At 31.2% G+C, this 19,283-nt stretch overlaps 1 protein-coding gene across 3 annotated transcripts in view; it reads right to left on the bottom strand.

Moving 5' to 3' along the window:
- Nucleotides 1-19,283, bottom strand: part of LOC118192413 (SAGA-associated factor 29-like) — a 36,920-nt gene that overhangs the window by 10,081 nt on the left and 7,556 nt on the right. For all 3 annotated transcript variants that reach the window (XM_035363378.2, XM_035363373.2, XM_035363376.2), the window contains exons 2-4: nt 17,028-17,121; nt 8,773-8,998; nt 3,453-3,601 (exon numbers count right to left, since the gene is read on the bottom strand). In XM_035363378.2, the coding sequence (XP_035219269.2) occupies nt 3,453-3,601; nt 8,773-8,998; nt 17,028-17,114 (462 nt within the window). In that variant the 5' untranslated portion in view covers nt 17,115-17,121. The remainder of the gene's footprint in view (nt 1-3,452; nt 3,602-8,772; nt 8,999-17,027; nt 17,122-19,283) is intronic.

The raw sequence follows: 19,283 nt of genomic DNA, 5'->3' as shown, positions 1-19,283 counted from the left end.
TTAAAGGGGAAGATGATTTCAATAAAGAAACAAAATTTTTGGGCATGATTTGGGATCCTAGTAACGATGTAATAAAATTAAACATGAAACCAGTTCAGGAGTCAATTGGAAATGGTGAAGGCGACACAAAAAGGCTGATATTTGCAACCATTTATAGTTCGGGTTAAGATCATTTTACACGACATTTGTCTTCTGGGTTTAGAATGGGATGCTGCGCTTCCCACAGATATCAAGAAAAGGTGGTTGAACTGGTGTGCAGAAATGGAATGTTTAAAAACTCCTGAATTCCCTAGAAAGTTCTTTCATAAAATTAATTACACGCAGCTGAGCGTTCATATATTTTGTGATGCGACACCTAGAGCTTTTGGAGCAGTGGCATATTTTAGATACACTGATGAAAATAAGGAAATTAAAACCAGTTTCATAATGGCAAAAGGCAGAATATCTCCCCTCAAATCTTTAACTCTCTCCAGATGTGAGCTAATGGGAGCTGTTGTAGCTGCTCGCTTAGCTAAGTATTTAAAACACGTTTTACCTATGTTAAGCAACAATATTATCTTTTGGAGTGACTCCCAAATAACGCTACATTGGATAAGGAAATCACCAAATGTCTGGAAGCCATTCGTTGGCAACCGTGTAGGCAATTTGCAACGCTAACCAGTGGTACCGTTGCAGTAGCAAAGAAAATCCTGCAGGTCTATTGTCTCGAGGGGAATGAGCTGAGACCATCATCTTCAGTCCATTGTGGCAAAACGGACCAAGTTGGCTTATCCAGCCTGAAAATTTGTGGCCTAAAAGACCGAGCATGGAAGAAAATGAGGAAGAGATATCCGTAGAAAAGAGAAAGATTCATAATGTCCTACAAGCTGTTATTAACAAGGACTCTGAGCAAAATTATTATTCATTGCTCAATTTAAATCAGTTTAGTAAATTAAACAAGGTATGCCGAATAACAGCGTGAATATATAGGTTCATCAACAATTCTAACCCTAGATCCGAAAGACTTTGTGGACCATTAACCGCTTCTGAAATAATGAATGCAGAAAAATATTGGATTAAAAACACGCAATTTCAATATTTCGAAAAGGAAATCCTCGGTTTATCTCAAGGAAAGTCAGTTGACAAAGGTTCCAATATTTACTCGTTGAATCCTGAGCTCGATGAAGACAGACTTCTACGGTTAAAAGGCAGAATACAATTTGCAGACTGTCTGGAATCTGCCAAGCATCCATGGATACTTCCCTCAAAGTGTTGATACGTCGATCTGTTAATTTTCAACACACATGAGATGGTATTTCATTCCGGAGTGGACTCAACTCTGACGCACCTGCGCGAAAAATTTTGGGTTGTCAAAGGCAGATAGCGAATTAAATCTTTGTTGAGCAGATGCGTGATTTGCAAAAGATACAGTGTTCGCCCTGGAGTTCAAGACGTAGCTCCACTTCCTCCAGATCGAATTCTTCAGTCGCCACCGTTCACTGTAACTGGATTGGAGTATGCTGGACCATTTTTCACTAAAGAGAGCAACAATAAAAATTACCTTTTAGTATTCACTTGTGCAGTAACGAGTGCTATTCATTTAGAACTGGTACCTTCGATGAGTACTTATTAGCCTTTAGAAGATTTATAGCGCAACGAGGATTGTGCTCAATTATATACAGTGACAATGCAAAATCATTCAAACGCGCAGACACTGAACTAAAAAAACTGTGGACTTGCATTTCTGATCCTTCTGTAAAGAATTTCTTCTCTTCTCACAATATTCATTGGAAATATATAATTGAAAGAGGAGCATGGTGGGGAGGATTTTGGGAAAGAATGATCAGAACGACCAAAACAAGTCTTAGAAAAATTGTTGGCCGTTCATCGTTCTCTCTCAATGAACTGGAAACAGTGTTCGTTAAGACTGAAGCCATGATCAATTCAAGGCCCATTACTTACTTATATAGTGAACCTACAGAACCCTCTCCACTCACTCTTGCACATTTTTTGATAGGTAGACGTTTACTATCCCTTCCTCCAACTAGAATAACTAAGGATGATTTATCAGGATCGAGAAAATCTATTGTGAAAAAATTCAATCATCAGCAGAATATATTAAATAATTTTTGGAAATGCTGGCGAAAGGGTTATTTATTAAATTTAAGATCTGCTAATATGTGTCAGCAAAATTCAAAGGCAACTGAATTCAAACCAAATGATATAGTGTTAATCTCTGAAGAATGCTAACTAAGAAATATGTGGTCTCTAAGTAGAATTATAGAGACTTTCCCTGGAAGGGACGACAAAGTTCGCTCATGTTCGATCAAAACTGTCAATGGACTAATAAGAAGGCCAATTCAACTGATTTGCAATTTAGAGCTCAATGACCGAGTCTAAAATTTAAAAATTTACAGTATGATATTCATAAGAATGAAACTTTATTTTTGTGTTCTTTTAATTGTTATGTGCTAATAGTATATTTATTCCTCTATTCTTTGTATTAATAGTTTATTCAAGAAAGCTTTGTATGGAAAACTTGTTTAGAAGATCACATGTAAAAATATGGTAATTACTTTATTGCAATGTGATTGATGTAAATCCAAATTATGGAAATTGGTAAGTATTGTTATAAACTCTATGTTTAGAGTTTAGGTGGGGAGTGTTGAGAAATGCCTATAGAGGGCGCTGTACCCCGCCTGGCTCTTCAGTGTAGAATTGCTTAACTAATGAGTAAGAATGCTTGTAAGGAAGTTCCCGGCCCTGATAATTAACGGCACAATTAATACTACACTTTATTTCAGTAATCATGTAAATAAATTCTTTGTTATTGTGTTCAAAACTGAGCCTTTCATCCCTTATTACGTACAAACTGAACCACCAAGATAGTTACAAGTTTTGGATTAGTAAAATACTTATAAAAACACAATAATAGATCACTTTCATTTTTTCTGAAGTTTTTTTATTTTGTATGATTCATTTTGATACACATCAGACTGTCAATGCATATAGTGAGAATAAAGGCCAATATTTTAATCAATCAGTTTTCATTTAATGTGAAAATTGATTTGAAATCAATGATTAAATTGAGAATGTTCTAATATATTCGAAGTAATTTTTCATTGTTTTAGAAGTCGAATTCATGACGATGATTAAAAAGTCTTTATCACCCACTTGGAGACCTTAAAACATGACTAAAGAATTAAAATGTTGCTATTATAGTAATAGTAGAAAATGAGACTTAAGTAAAAATTTCATATCCAGTTGGAGGCATAGCCATTTTTAATATTAAGAAAAATGAAACAAGATTCTTGAAATTTGAAATATTAAAACTCCGAGTGCCTTCTAAAGTAATTCTAAAATTTCCAGAGTCTAAAAAACTATAAGTAAAATTATATAAGCAGTATAAGAAAGAAAATTTGAAATTGTAAGTTAGAGCACATTTTATTCATCAATATTTCACAAATACTAACCTTTGCTATGTAATCAGGATCTGCAGGTATAGCTCCACATAGAGGTGGTGGTAATTCAGTTGATTTGCCAATCCACAGCGGCAAACTAATACCATTTTGTAAAATCTGTGACATTAATGCTGCTTTGCCTTTTGCTCTCATAGATTTTTCTAAATTTCAAAATAGTTTAGTCATGATTAAATTTCAAATAATGAGAACAAATTTTTAGTAAATTAACACTTTAAAAACAGTATAATTTAATTCTAAATAATAGATAATAATTCTAGATAAATAAAATGTAATTCTTCCACAGACTCATAAAATTTGTCTAATTTTTTCACATTCATAAAATTGAATTTGTGATGATATAATTTTGTTCATTGCAGTTAATTTGATATAAGTACTTGACTAGGAAAATCACAAATGATTTTTCAGTCATACTATGTACATTGAAGTTAGAAGAGCACAGAAATGCCATTACATCATAGAAGATGCTGAGAACATTTGAATTGCAAATCACTTGATAATCCAAACATATCTTTATTACTTGTTGATTACTTTATGGCATGGCACATCACAATGGGAACAATCTGCACCCCACAATTTTGATTGTGATGCATTACATTTTTAACAATGAATAGAAGCAGCCAAGCATGAGATGTCCTTTAGTTAGCAAGCACGTGCAGCAAAAAAAAAAAAAAAAAAAAAAGTGCATTTTGAGTCTTGACTACCGTATTTGACGGCATATGAGACGCACCCTTATTTAGATGGCCACACACAAGTAAAAAAAGTTTCAATAGTGTGCTTCATGTATAAGACGCAGATAACTTTTTTGAGACCAAATTTAGGAAAAAAAGTGCATCTTATATGCCGTCAAATACGGTATATGATAAATTGAGTAATGGTAGCAAAGCTCCCTGTACTTGGTATGAAATACAAAATATATATTGAAAATTATCAGTAGAATTGCAAGACTTCATTTGAGGAAAACTCCCATGGAGGTCTAAGTTAAAATTTGTGGTATCCAAGCAGAGGCAATGTCAGAGAAGAAATTCAAAACAGGAGATTAGATATATCGACTCAAAGTCTACAAAAGCAGAGCTGTTGGCAGGATGAATGTATTGTTCTAGTTGGAAAAGGATTGTGTATTTGATTAGAGATAATTGCATTTGAATGGCATTAATTGCATTTCAATACTTTGACCATAATAATTTTCAGCTTGCTTGAATCCTACATAGTGACAGGGCAAGAGTTTTTGCTTTCGGCTACTGTGGGAAAGTGATGCAAAGCAAAGGGAGTATGTTCTGATGATTTAAAATGAATAATTTAAAGGTCTATTATCAATTTTTTCCAATCGAGTTTAATTTGTTAATAAATTTCTTTCATACTTTTATATCTCACACACACGCACAGATATATGGAAATGCAAAGAAAAAACCTTAAAATTTATAGAATTTCGAAATTTACGTAAAAAGTAAAATCTTGTACTACTGCTTCTAAGACAGATATTTCAGAAAAGAAATATTATTTCTAGCAAGTGCTTGAAATATCCCTCATTCTCCGAGATTGTTACCATTCTTGGACATGCAATTTATTTTGAGCAAATTTTTGCAGTTGACGAAAACAGTATAATGTGGCAGTTAAGGGAAAAGGAATCACAGTTAAAATTTATGGTATTTACTCATGCATTTTCCTTCTAGCTTTTTAGTGAAAGATTCTGAAAATTTGTTAAACATTCATGCAATTTTCCCCTTTTTCAAGACATTCAGAAAGCAAGCACCCCTAATTTTAAAATAAATATGTTCACATAGTGGTTGTTTTCATCTTACTATGTGATTTGCTTACAGATTTTGGGTGTAACATTACCTCTTACCATATCTGAAGAATGGAATCAGCTGAAAACATGACTCAAATGCCTTTTTCTTGCAGATTAACTATAGCAAATATTCAATGGTATTATTCAACAGAGGCTATTAATCTTTTTCATCATTTCATTTTTTCTCACAGACAAGTTCTTAAACATAAAAAAAAAAAAAAAAAAAAAAAAAAAAAAAAAAAAAAAAACATTAAAGGGAAGTATACAAGCCTGTATATCAAAGGTGGCCAAACTTTGTCAGTAGGTGCAAATGTAGAATTTGGAGAAACAGAGATTCACAAGTAAGTTTATTAACAGCTGTAATTATTTATTTATATCATTATATCATTTATAAGCAATACAGCAGTTTTTAAACAGAAAGAATTGTTTCAAATAATTCATCAATGATACTGCATTTTATAATTAATGCAGTTACTTTAATTAATTATAATTTTATAAGTAAATATACACACATAATTCTTATTGCTCTTGCTCTATATTCTGTAAAGTATGTTTCTATGAAACAAACCTTTGTAAAATGTACTGCACATTCTTTATCAGGCAAAACACTGAGTATTCTCTTCTGTTTTCCAAATTTTTTTTTTCTGAATACCCTCATCAATTATTTTAATAAGAATATATTAAAAAGAAAGAAGCAATCTTATATAATGATATAAATAACTTTTCATTCTCAGAGAAGAATAATGCAGTGATATGTAAAACAGAAATAGTAACTCTAAAGAATTGAAATGAGACTCTGTGAATACAGAAACTGCAATTAAGAAATGAGATGAGACAGTGTGAACACAGAAACTGCAATTCAGAACTGAGATAAGACAGTGTGAATACAGAAACTGCAACTAAGAACTGAGATGAGACAGTATGAACACAGAAACTGCAATTCGATTGCATGGAAAATTACTTAAAACTAGATCTGCAAAAAATTACAAAGTTACATGAGAAATAGTGATAAATAGGCTAATCATATGTAATGTTTATACAGAGGTTCCCTAAGTGGACAAACTGTAGGTGTTGAATTCTGTAGGTGGGCTGAATGCTTTATCTGAAAACGATAATTTTTTTAGCAAAATATTTTAATGAAGCAGAAATAAATAAAATTTTAAATTTCACTCACAGAATATTTATCGAAATATACATAAACAATAATAATACAAAAGGAAAAAATTGAAATTTATACTTATTTTCTATTGTATTTATTTAAAAATTCTTATCTGTAAGAAATTTCTATTGATTACATTTTGTAACTCAAATGCACTGACAGCTAAATATTAAATTTTAGACTGACATTTTTTTTCAGGTAATTCCAATATGTTAAATTAATCAGTAAATAACTTACTTTTAATTTTAAATGGATATTTCAGAATAATGAAGCAGCACCAGCTATCAGCTGGCAAACTAAATTTACTGACTGTACTAATGTGATAAATACTTCCACATTTTGCTAATCACATGCCCTAATGACCAAGCATATAATGATTAACATGTAACTAATGTAACCCAGACATTAATATTATTTCAAAGCCTCCACTAAGATAAAAGTATGTATTAAAGTTGATCATAGTTTTCCTAGCATCAGCTATGTCATATACTGGTGGGTACTAAGAAGATTTCGGGAAACACTGTTGATCTTAGGGATGGTAAGTAAGTGTTGAGAAGTAACTGCACAGTACACACAAACTTGAAAAATTAGATTAATTTTGTAAACAAATCTATAAACATTCACCTGATTATAGATATGTATTTTTATAAGAATATGAAAGCAAATCAGTTGATTCTCCATTCACATTAATCCAAGCTATACAAATGTGCCCACCAACTGATCATAGAACTCTATTTAGAAGCATGTTAGGAAAGTTCGATTCCCATTTGAAGAAAGAAAAGAATGTTTCTAAGATTCCCTCCCATGTGAACATTGACAATGTTTCTTTATTATTTACTAGAAATATTCTCCTCCCCTTTTTGATTTTTTCTGCTCCATGTAACATTTAAATAAGTAAGACTGCAGCAAAATTTTACCAAAAAAATGAAATAAAACAATGCATCTCAGCAGAACTGACTACCTTTTTTTTTATATATGGATTAAGTTTTTTTTTTTTTTTTTTAAATCCATGTATAGAAGCATAACACAAGGAACAGCTTAATGTGGGTATACAGCATGTGTGTAAGTTCATTGTTTTTAGCAAGGAAACATGAAATGCAAGTTATAAGCTATCAGTTTAAAATTCTCAATATCCAAATATAAAACTAGCATGCTCTTTCAGTTTAATGCAAGTTTGTAAATTCAATATGCAGGCAACAACAAGAATCTAGACTCATTGCTATACTATTGCTATGTAAGACATATTTAGTCATTACCAATTTGTTTTCAAATTCTGTGATAAGGTTTAACATGTACAATAAATAGATAACTAAAAATTTCAAAACACATTCACTGCATACAAATAATTCATCACTGTTGCAAGAAAGAAGCACTGCACAAACTTAACCATTAAGGATATTTATATTGAAGAAGTACCTAAAAGCACTTAAAATGAGTAATAAAACTCTGTGACTGTGTTAGATATAAAATGTAACATATCATTTACAAGTTTTAAATTCCATTGGTATTTTCTGATTATCCCTGCCCTGCCCCCCCCAAAAAAAAAAAACCAACCACCTCCTGGCTGACTGATTTTCTAATGAAGCTAATATGCAAAAGGTAACAGCTAATTTGAAAATGATGGTTCATTAGTCCACAATAATATTAATAAAGCATGAAACATAATGTAATAAAGCACTTAACATTTGTATTTAATTTTTTTCTGTGTACACTGTAATTTATTTTCACTTAAAAAAATCAAAGAATTGCATAAATCTGGCATTGTGCACATTATCTTACTTCCCATGCATACAAAGATCTGTTTTTGCTTTTAAAAAATCACAGAATTGCGAAAATTTTGGCATTGTGGAGACTGTTATGCTCCTCATGTACAGAATGATTGGTTTTTGCTTTAAAATCACAGAGAATCGTGCAAAGTTCAGTCTATAAAATTGAGTCATTTAGGAAGTACAACTTCATGGAATGTGAACATTTTCAAACACCAATGGCAGACAAAATGCAATACTTCTGAAGAAAGGCAATGCTTTTTCATCAGCCCGCAAACTTCCACACTTCTATTAGAATTCCTCAAAAGGGGAAAAAAAAAAAAAAAAAGATGCATCGTTAAATTTGAAAGTGAACTGCCTTACTCGTCTGCTGCAGATATTTGAGTTGCCACATAAATACATTTTGCCAACATCATAGGTTGCCTATTTTGGCAATACAATGTGTAGCTTCATGAATAAATTTTAAAATATAACACACAGCATATACAAAACTTTTCTCACTAAGCATACACAAAATTTTTATCTCTCTCTCTCCCAAAAGCACTTTTGATTTCTATATTAAAATAAATGTAATATAAAACAAATATGTAAATAACTAACCACCCTTTTTTGAAGCAACTGTTAAAAACTGATATTTGTGCTGTTCCTGAATAAGTTCCAAAGCTTTCTTGACTAAACTGATTTCTCGCTGTATATCTTTTCGTGCTTTATCATGTTTGCTGCTCAATTTATGAGTTTGCAAAATTGCCTTTCTTGGATCTTCTTCAATCTCGTCATAAATCCTGCAGATAGAATTTATAGTTTCAGCATTTTTCCTTCTTTCTTCCTAAAAAATTTTAAATAATTTTTTTTTGAGGGGGAAGGAGGCATGCTCTATTAATTTTATAATTAAAAAAACTACAAGACATTTTACTATACGGTAATTAAATTAATCTGAATTAAATAGGAAGAAATAAAAAATCATAGTGATTAATTATTCTAATTGAAAAATGCTTTATTTATAAGCATACATAATCTATATAGTATTATACCATATGATATATGGAAAAACATTTCAGTGAAACAGCAGACGTGATATTTCTGAATTTTTCTTGTAATCCAAACACAACGTACTTAAATGGATAAGTAAATATAGTTGAATAAGCGAACACTGCAGTCAAGTCATAGATAAATGGGAAGCTAGAGGAAGGGAGTTTTCCCTTCTGATTTGTGGAGAAATGTGAGGGCCGTTTGTACAATTTTGAGTTTTAAATGTTATGTTATATAAAAAATAAAATATATGTTAATAGGTGGGTTATGAACATACATTTTTAGAGAAATTATAAATTTTTCTTAGGTTTAAAATACTGACAGAAAGAGGGGTATGAAACTTCTAAGCAGCTTATTAGAAAACAATTGCATACAGTTAACCAAACTGTATGCAATTGTTACTAAACAATAAAAATTTAACTTCTGTTACACTCTTCAAATTTGAATTTTATTTACATTTATTTCAAACTTTCCTATCAAGCAACTGTTTTAAAGTAACTGTATACTTTACAAAATATTTTATACGAATAATCTATGACAAATAGTGGGTTTGAATCCCAACAACAGGCAGGATGCATAAGGTATTTGTAGTCCTGCAAATGTTGCATGAATAGGTGACAGTTTTCCTTAGAAAGTCCTACACAAAGGCTCTTTTTAGCTATAAAGCTTCACTGGGCTGTCATATATCCATTATGATTTGTAATAATTATTTGAAAATGTAATTTTGACATTTTCAGTTATTATTTTCCCTCTGATACACTCCTTTCTAGAATTGAGTAGATGATGATTAACATTTTTTTTAGGTTCATTTAAAGAATTTAGCATAGATATTTCTATTTCAATTAAAAAGCACGAGTCACAAAAAGCTAATATATGCTGGAAACAATAATAAGTTTTTTCCAAACAGAATTTGTATGTATAAAAAAAATTTGAAATTTGGGTCTTTAGTGTGAGGCTGTAATATATTCAGAAAGATATACAAAAAAGCTTGATTCTAATAATGATTTACATGTTTTCTGAACACAGAAAAATTTCCTTCTTATAATTTCAGTTTTCATGGAAATTTTCTTAAATAGTCTTCTGAATATAAATTAATTTATAAATTTCTAATCTTATGAATATTTACACTGTTTTTGCTTTGATACTGAAAATAAACTTGTACATAAATTTCTGCCATAAGCCAATTCCTTATAAGTCATCCATCAATAAAGTATCATTCTTTAGCCCTCTACGAAGTTAAGAAAATTTTTAATTTCTTGCTTGACAGACAATGAGTTCAACAGGCTAAAAATAAACTAAATATTTTGAAAGAATTTACTTTACAGGTTGCTATTATGACGTTATATTCCTTTATAAGTTGCTATTATTTGCCGTTTTTAAATTTTGAATCTAATACTACTGAATAGAAGTTCTTTTGGTACTTATGTATTAACGCAACCAGGCCAAAATTCGCATAAATTGCCAAATTTGGCGACCCTACTTACGGCAACCCTACGTGTTATACGTAGTTTTGTAAAAAGAGCATGTGGAAACCATGTACACGTCGACTTATTTTTACTTAAAAAACATCCCAGAATTGCACAAAAATGGCATTGCGCACACTCTTGACTTTATCCATGTACACTGCTATTTTCTCATAAATTACAAAAATTTGCACGAAAATGCAGGAAAAGATTCAAAAAATTTTCCTGCATTTTCGTGCAAATTTTTGTAATTTATGAGAAAATAGCAGTGTACATGGATAAAGTCAAGAGTGTGCGCAATGCCCTTTTTGTGCAATTCTGGGATGTTTTATTAAGTAAAAATAAGTCGACGTGTACATGGTTATGGCAAATACGGTTTTCAATTAGTGCTAAAAGCAATAGCCAAAAGATTTCCGCCGAAAAAATAATTCTGCAACTTATTCAAATTTGAAACCGGAAGGGTTTAATTGCTATTTTATATTTTAAAACAAAATAATATAAAAAACTGTATTAAAAATTATCTGTAATTAATAAATGTACATTTTCTTTCTATTCATACTTTTTTACTCAAACTTACAAATCACGCCAACCTGGTTGCAATAATACGTAAGTACCGTTCTTTTCTATTTCACTTATTATGTAAGCATGAATACTAGTAACACTGAATTAGAACTGTTACATAACCAATCAAAACAAAACAAGAATTCAAGAATAAAGTGCATGGTGTGGCAGGTTCTTCATCTTTTAATTAAATCTTATACACAAGGCATGCTAAAGCCTAAATCAAATTATAAAGTTTAAAAAGTAGGAACTCAATCATTCCATCAAATATTTTTAATAGCTGATCATACCACACAATGCAGTTTGAATTCTGCAACAAAGAAGAATGAAACATAAATTGATGTTTCATTCTTCTATGTATGTATATTCTATGACTATGTAGAAATTGCTACATAGTCACATGTTCAGAAGAGGAGACATTAAATAAATCAAACAGATGGACTTGTAACATAGTCCTGTAGTAACTTATTCTTTTGGCAATATCAACAAATATTTCTCCACACAATCTCCACTTGGACTTTGACAAAAGTTTATCTAACTTAATAACATAAATCATATGCTTTTCCATAACATAAAAAAATTATAATCAGTCGAAAAGTTCAATTACAAAAAATAGGCTATACATAACCTGTAATGGTACTATTCGGTTTTGAGGGCCGTAAAAAATCGCCAACTATTGTTGATGCCAGTGCTGCCCAAAATAATTGTGGCAAACCTAACGTAAGAAAGGAAGTGTAATAGTAAATAACTAAGATTAATGTTTTAATTTAGATGAAAGATTAATTTCATATAATACTTTTTTATTATTATAATTTATATTAAAAAAGGCTAAACATGACTGAATGGAAGCATTAGAGAAAACTATTTCAGATCATTATTATAATTTATATAAAAATTGCTAAGCATAACGGAATGGATGCCTGCATCGCTATTTCACTACCGAGTTATTGCTAAAGCATAATTTCACCTCATTGGTTTAATTTTCATAGTAAAATCAAAAACACAAGACATAATTTACTATAATGAATGATGCATTTTCTTTGAAACAATTCTCGGTAAAGTGCAGAATTGCCCACTTATTTGTTTGCCGCTTTTTACAAGAGTAAAAACAATTGGATCTTTGACAATTTTCTTTTACTTTTTAAGTGAAAATAGGTCGATGTGTGCATAAATAAAATCAAGGGTGTGCGCAGTGCCATTTTTGTCCAATTCTGGGTTTTTTTTTTTTTTTTTTTTTTTAAGTAAAAATAGGTCGATGTGTACATGGATACCAAGTATGTGCAATTCTTAAAAATGTGTCAAGCAGTAAGTGATTCTGCACTTTACCCAAAATTCTATAGCACACTTTTCATCATGGGCAATTCCCAAATTGTTAAATCCATAGGATATCAAAAAAGGATTTAAAAATTAAACTAGTATTTGAATGGTGTCTTAAGAAATATAGAACTATCTAAACTTGCGCAATTTGAAATCAGCGCGTGAGCTAGATTTGGCGCTTTTGCGCATACATTTTCGTTACAATTTTTTTACGGTTCTCAAAACCGAATAGTACCCATGTAACAATTCGTTTATGTTATGACTAAAAAAAGGTAAGCAAATGGTTAAATGGTTCCTGAACTAAATTAATTTAACCAATGATATTCAATTTACTCATTGAGAAAAAGGAAAAGAAATAAAAAATATAATCACAAAATCATTAAAGTTCAAAATCTGTCTGAAATTCAGAGTTCAAGAGTATATAGGTAGTATTAGGCAATATGTTTCAAAGTCCTATTACCAGTTTTTATTTCAAAAGATTAGGCTTTTTTTTTTTTTTTTTTCTGTGTCTGTGAAGTTTCCAAAACAGTTTGTTTTTATGTCACCTTCAACTAAAACAGTATCTTGCACTTATTGAAATTTGGGATTCTTCAAGTAATGGCTGTTCTAATAAATATATCTGCTTCCACCAATACCACGACTATTTCAACAGCAATTCTTGACAAAGTTTTCTTTTAACCCTTTGACGGTGGTTTTTTATCAGTTTTTATCTCCCAGATAAGAGCTGCAAAATTCCATTTAAAATACATACAATTATCCTTTTAGTTCTCTAAATGTAAAACAAATGGCAGCACTAGTATTCATTCATGGAAATAATGTAAAATAAAAATTCTTTGCATGTCTAATTTTGAAGCAGTTTATTTATTTATTTATTTCTAATGCAATTTAAATCGTCTGAACAACAACTTTTGGTGTTAGAATGAATATTTTTATGTGAAAGTTTCCTTTTCTAAAAAAAATATTACTTGAATTCCTATATATTAATTAAGAATAGTTGAAATTAAAAGGTAGGACCAAATACGTCTCACCGTGCATGTAGGAATTGTGGCTACTAGATGGCAGCACCGTTCAAACATTTTTAAATTCAAGTATCATGTTTGTTTTATATGTTGATAATGCAAATTTATATTTTTTAATAAATTGCAATAATGTTAAAATTTGAAAAATATTTAGTATTTTGTCTGAAAGAAATGAAAATATAACTCTAACATGAAATGTCATTGAATACTGAATGGATATGTGAGTATGATTCACCATAGAAAATTATCCTAAGCAGAGGAAAGAGAGGTGAAATGTAAATAAACATAACAGCCTTCTAAATATCTTCCTTTTCAAACCTGTAGCAAATAAAGTACTGGAGCAAAAATCTTCTCTGTTTCAAATCTATTATGAAATCATTAAAAAATATCTAAAAAGTTGTACACAGAGCAATTTTTTAAAAATTATGTAATTTTTTTTGAAAAAATATTTTTTTATTTTGCAATACTTTCTAGATAATTATTCAAAAACGTTTTTTATATCTTACATTTTCATTTGGTTGCTAAAACCAGCACTTTAGATCAGCATGTTAAGAGAATTTACCCTGAGGCAAAGATGCCATTTTACTGCTCTTGTCGCGAGCAACTCAACGATTGTATAAATGCAATTTCTTAAAAGGTTAAGTTTTTACGGTTTGGCAACATTGTATCATTTTTTTTTTTATGTTTAGAAAAAATGAAGCAAAAATGCACCATGACTTTGCATTAAGATAGATTGCCTGTTTTATAGCGAATTAATTAAGATTGATTGCCTGTTTTACAGTGAATTAATTGGGTGGATTGCCCATATTACTTGATTATAAGTTTCTTTTAATGGAGTACCAACTGAATGAACAAAATTCAGGTAGAGTCTTGTAACAGCTCTAGATGTGCAGTGGGACAAGCAAGCAGTATCCCACCATGTCATGAATTACCTTAAAGGTTTACCCATTTCTTTTTCGATGAAATAACATTGTATTAGGGGCTAGTTATCTATGTGTAAAGTTATTTTTTACCAAAAAAATTTTTTTATGCACCGAACCTCAAAGGGTTAAAGAGTGTTTCTCTTGTTTCACTACCAATGATTCTTGCAAAAGTCAAAGGACATTTCAAATTGGTTTGTCCAATAATTAGGAAGTGCATTGGAGTTAAAGGTCATCGAACTCCATCATAAACATAGCTCAGAGGTCATGAATTAAGAACTGACTCTACTTTATTAAGTAATGTAGACATTTCTTCAAAGTGCAACAATACTTTTCCTACAATTTCTCTAATAGATCTAACAAGTTCCTTATAAAACCCTCCCCACCATGGGGCTCACTTGATTTTGATCTTCCACTGGGTTCATTCTTTGGCAATAAAATTCTTGAATTTATCATCTAAAACTCTGGAAAAATTCTCAACTTCTTTCTTTGTTCTCTTAAAAAGTCTTGCTATTATTGGAGTAATATTTTGCAGTTCCTTTTTCTGCAAAAAAATATACAAAGTGCAAGTAAAAAAGAATTCTGTTGACATATTTGACACAAGTAAATGAATAAAACAATATATGATTTTTGAGTATTTAGAATTCTTTATGAAGACCGGTCCAGCAAAATCAATTCCACAGATTGCAAATGAGATGATTCTTGGATTTTCTCTTTAGGTAAGAGTGTCGCTATTTGGTCTGCTGTCTTGGCTAAGTTTTCTGGCAAATCAAGTAATTTTTTAATGTCTTTTTGACTAACTAGCATTTTTAGGGATCCAGAAACAACATCTAATTTTTGCTAAAGTCATAGCAGCACATCCATGCATTACCTTCTTTTGTTCTTTGTGTACAATTAGCATTGTCAGTCTGGAATTTTTAGATAGGCTAACTGTATGCTTATTATCAAGGAAGATGTCAGAAAATTTCAATCTTCCTCTCAATCTCACAATTCACTTTTCATTATTGTAAAGGAGAAAACTGTACAAAGAGTAATTTTTATCAATTGAATTACCTTCTTTTAGAGCTTTGTACTCTTCGGTAAAAAAATTTCTTTTGCTCAGATCTTATCAAAAAATTTTCTGCTTCTTGCAACTCCTCAGTTATGAAAGTTCCTTGAATATGACTAGTCTTTCTTCATTTTGCATATTGTCCAAGCAGTGACTCTTAACATCTTCTCTAAGTTGGTATATTTGGATATGTCAAGGAAATCATCTGTACTTTTGACTGCACATTCAAGTTGATGTAAATCACTAGATTTTTTCCAGTATTCCAATTTGTCTTTGTCTATTATTTCTATACTTAATTTTGGTCAAAGTTCAGAAGAGAGTTGAAGCCATTGTGGTCCTTGCCTACAAACAGACTCGTTTATTATAACTTCAAGATTTTCATTCCCCGAGATACATGATCTGTACAGTTGTTGGCACCTGGGAAGTAATGAAAATCTTGAAATGAGCTCAGTTTTTTTTTTATTTCTCTGACATGATTTTTGATAAAGTGTTTGGAGGTTTCAGGCAGCTTTTGGATACAAAAATAAGTAATTGTTGGGTCTGTCCAAAAATAGCATGGAATTTTCAATTTCAATGCTTTCAAAATATTGTTGCCTAACCTGACTGATAATTGGGCCACCTTGGCAAAGTGAGAGATTTTAGTGGGGCTACCCTATTCTTTGAAACAATAAAGGCAGTTTTAATTTCTTTATCATTTATTCTGAAATATTAGCATGCGACTGTACAATAGGCTTTTATACTTGCATCCAAGAATAATGTAATTCAAGATTTTCTATATTAAAGTTCAAGAGCATGAAAAATCAACAAGCAATGAAAAATTCAGCCATTTGAGGCAGCTCCTCACACCATTTTCTGCACTGAGAGGACAAATCTGAGGCAGCAGTTCATCTCACTCTATTTGTGATGACTAAATCTTCTGTATTAAGCTTCATTCTAAAATTTCTCTATTAAAAATTTATAGGATTTTCATCTGGAACGCCTTGTTTTACCCACAAATCATGTAGTTGTTTTGAGTTAGTGTGTCATTTGTGAAGCTGCATGCTTGCATCTTTAAAAATCTGCATTAATTCAAGAGCCACAATTAATACTTCACTAATTGCCCATTGACTTTCAATCACATCATCTACATATATGTTCTCATTCAAAAGGTTAAACATTGCAGGATAAAGTTCATTACATTTTTATAGGTGATGTTTAATGCTGGCCGCTAATGGAAATGGACTGCTGTTTATTCCAAATAAAATTCTATTGAACTTATGTATGTCACGAGAAATGGTTTCATCAGTCAGAAATTTGGAGAACAAAAACCTGATTGTGCATTGATCTTTTTCATGTATGGGAATTTGTATAAACTGTGTATAGGTTTGCTTATATCTGTGGTGAAAGCTATTGGATTGTACCTGAATCTTAAATTTCAAATATTTTTGGGTATACATTTGGTTCAACGTGTAGAGTCATTAAAAAACATCCAAGAACAATACTTCTATATTAGACTTACTTCAAACTGCAGAAGAGTATTTTTTAGTTCTTTGCACATAGCTTCCGATTTTTCATCTTTCTTTACTGTTGCTGCTGCAGCCTGCATGCCTATTCTAAAAGAACATGTAAAATACACATATTAGGAACTGACTTATAAATTTATACAGTACAAAGTCCGTAATCTGGACTCGTCGGGACTTTGGCGATTCTGGATTAGGGGTTTTTCCGGATTATAGATCATCAATTTAAATCTAGTAAGATGACATGCAAAAATTATACAATTAAAAATATGAAACCATAATTTATGAAATAAAGAGCAACTATGATCTAAAGGGTATCAAAATTTACAAAAAAAAAAAAAAAAAAAAAAAAAAAATTACATTTATTTGTTTACTTTATTAAACATTTCTATCAATGTAAGTTGTTTAAGTTGCTTCATTTCTTGTGTTAATACTTTCTCTTTAATTCTATAAACAGACATAATTTCTTGTTCAGTTACAAAGTTCCACTGTTCAAGTCCTGTAATTGCTGTGTTGAGAATACCGACTAACTTGTCAATCAAAATTTTTTCATTTTCAATACCCTCTCTCTCACTTTCTTCACTATCGGAAGCAGTATTTTCTGGATCTAGAACCATACTAGAGATTTCGCCGTCTGTTGATTGATTGATGATTGGGGCATTGTTGTCGCAGTAAAAAAAACTTCTGTTATATCATCTTCATTTATTACTGCTTCTCCACATTTCTTTATAAAATCCAATAACTGGAAAATTTCACGTTTAGTTTGGGATGTCTGAAAACCTTCAAATTCGTGGCTATCATCTTCATCGTTCTCACCATGAAATACGGTAGCTGGCCATAAATTATGCCAAGCACTTTTTAACATATCTGGAGACACATCCTCCCAACACACATGCATAAAGCATACAAAAAAAAGTTCGTGGCTTTGAGGTCCGGATTATAGATCATTCCGGATAATGGACGTCTGGATTACGGACTTTGTACTGTATTTATGTTCATGAAATAGATGGGCCAACCTATTCTCGCACAGCTATTTCATGCTTGCATACGCACTGGTAAGCTTCTGAGATTGGCATGTACATCAAATCAATTTCAGTCCTTTGTTTTTATCTGAATTAGTGATAAAAACTCTTTCTTACAGATATGCAGTAACAAACTGCAAACACTCTATTTTATTTTCACTGATAATGGCATTTATTACTTTTAACATGAATACATTACATTAAAAAACTACTTTTAATAACAGCTAAAAAGTTATGTATTGCTTTTCTCGGCTAATCTTTGGAATATGGTAACAGGTAGTTTGGCGACATTTTGGTAAGGCGATAAAGGTTACTAGCTAGGACTTTAGCAGTGTACATGGATAAAGTCAAGAGTGTGCGCAATGCCATTTTTGTGCAATTCTGGGATGTTCTTTTAAGTGAAAATAGGTCGACGTGTACATGGATGATATCGTGTATGTGCAATTTTTAAAAACGCGGCAAGGAAGCTAGGACTTTAGCAGTGTACATGGATAAAGTGAAGAGTGTGCGCAAGGCCATTTTTGTGCAATTCTGGGATTTTTTTTAAGTGAAAATAGGTCGACGTGTACATGGATGATACCGTATATGTGCAATTCTTAAAAACGCGGCAAGCAGTGGGCGATTCTGCACTTTCTCCGAATCTCGCACATAATCTTCGTCATGATTAAGCACTTTTGTTCCATAAAAGTTCTAGTATAAGCGTAATTCGGCTATCAGATTGTTGGGGAAAATGTTGAGTAAAAGAAAAAACAAAAAAACATGCCTTTACTTTGTGAAAACAAAATGATGTCCAAAAAAAAAAAAAAAAAAACTAGCAGGTTGCTGTAGCAGGGTTAGTCACCAAATTTTCGCCAAAAAATAGCCAAGTTACCATAATCCAAAGATTAACTCTTTTTTCCTCTTCAATAAACTTTGCCTCAATAAAAAATTTAATTTATGTTTTCATGGTATGTCTAGTTTTCACTTTGTGCATAGAAAAATGCTTTTAACTTATTCTAAAATTCTGTAGGTGTCAGAGGAGTTCAGCAGTACCTCTTGTTCATTTGTATTTTCTATCTCCACAACAGTGGCGGCTCATAATAAGCACTGTGGAACAGCAGCACCTCCTATGTCCACTTATTATTATTTTTAATATTTAATATAGTGTGCCCTTTAGTCTTTAATTCTTTCTTTATACTTTTACAATACATAATCCTTAAGCTTAATGTCAGTAGCCATCCCCCACTTTGTGAA

This window comes from Stegodyphus dumicola, chromosome 6 (genome assembly GCF_044657685.1).
Source record: "Stegodyphus dumicola isolate Sdum_Otavi_A_Nest chromosome 6, ASM4465768v1".
Lineage (NCBI taxonomy): Eukaryota > Metazoa > Arthropoda > Arachnida > Araneae > Eresidae > Stegodyphus > Stegodyphus dumicola.
This window is presented reverse-complemented; position numbering and strand designations above follow the sequence as displayed.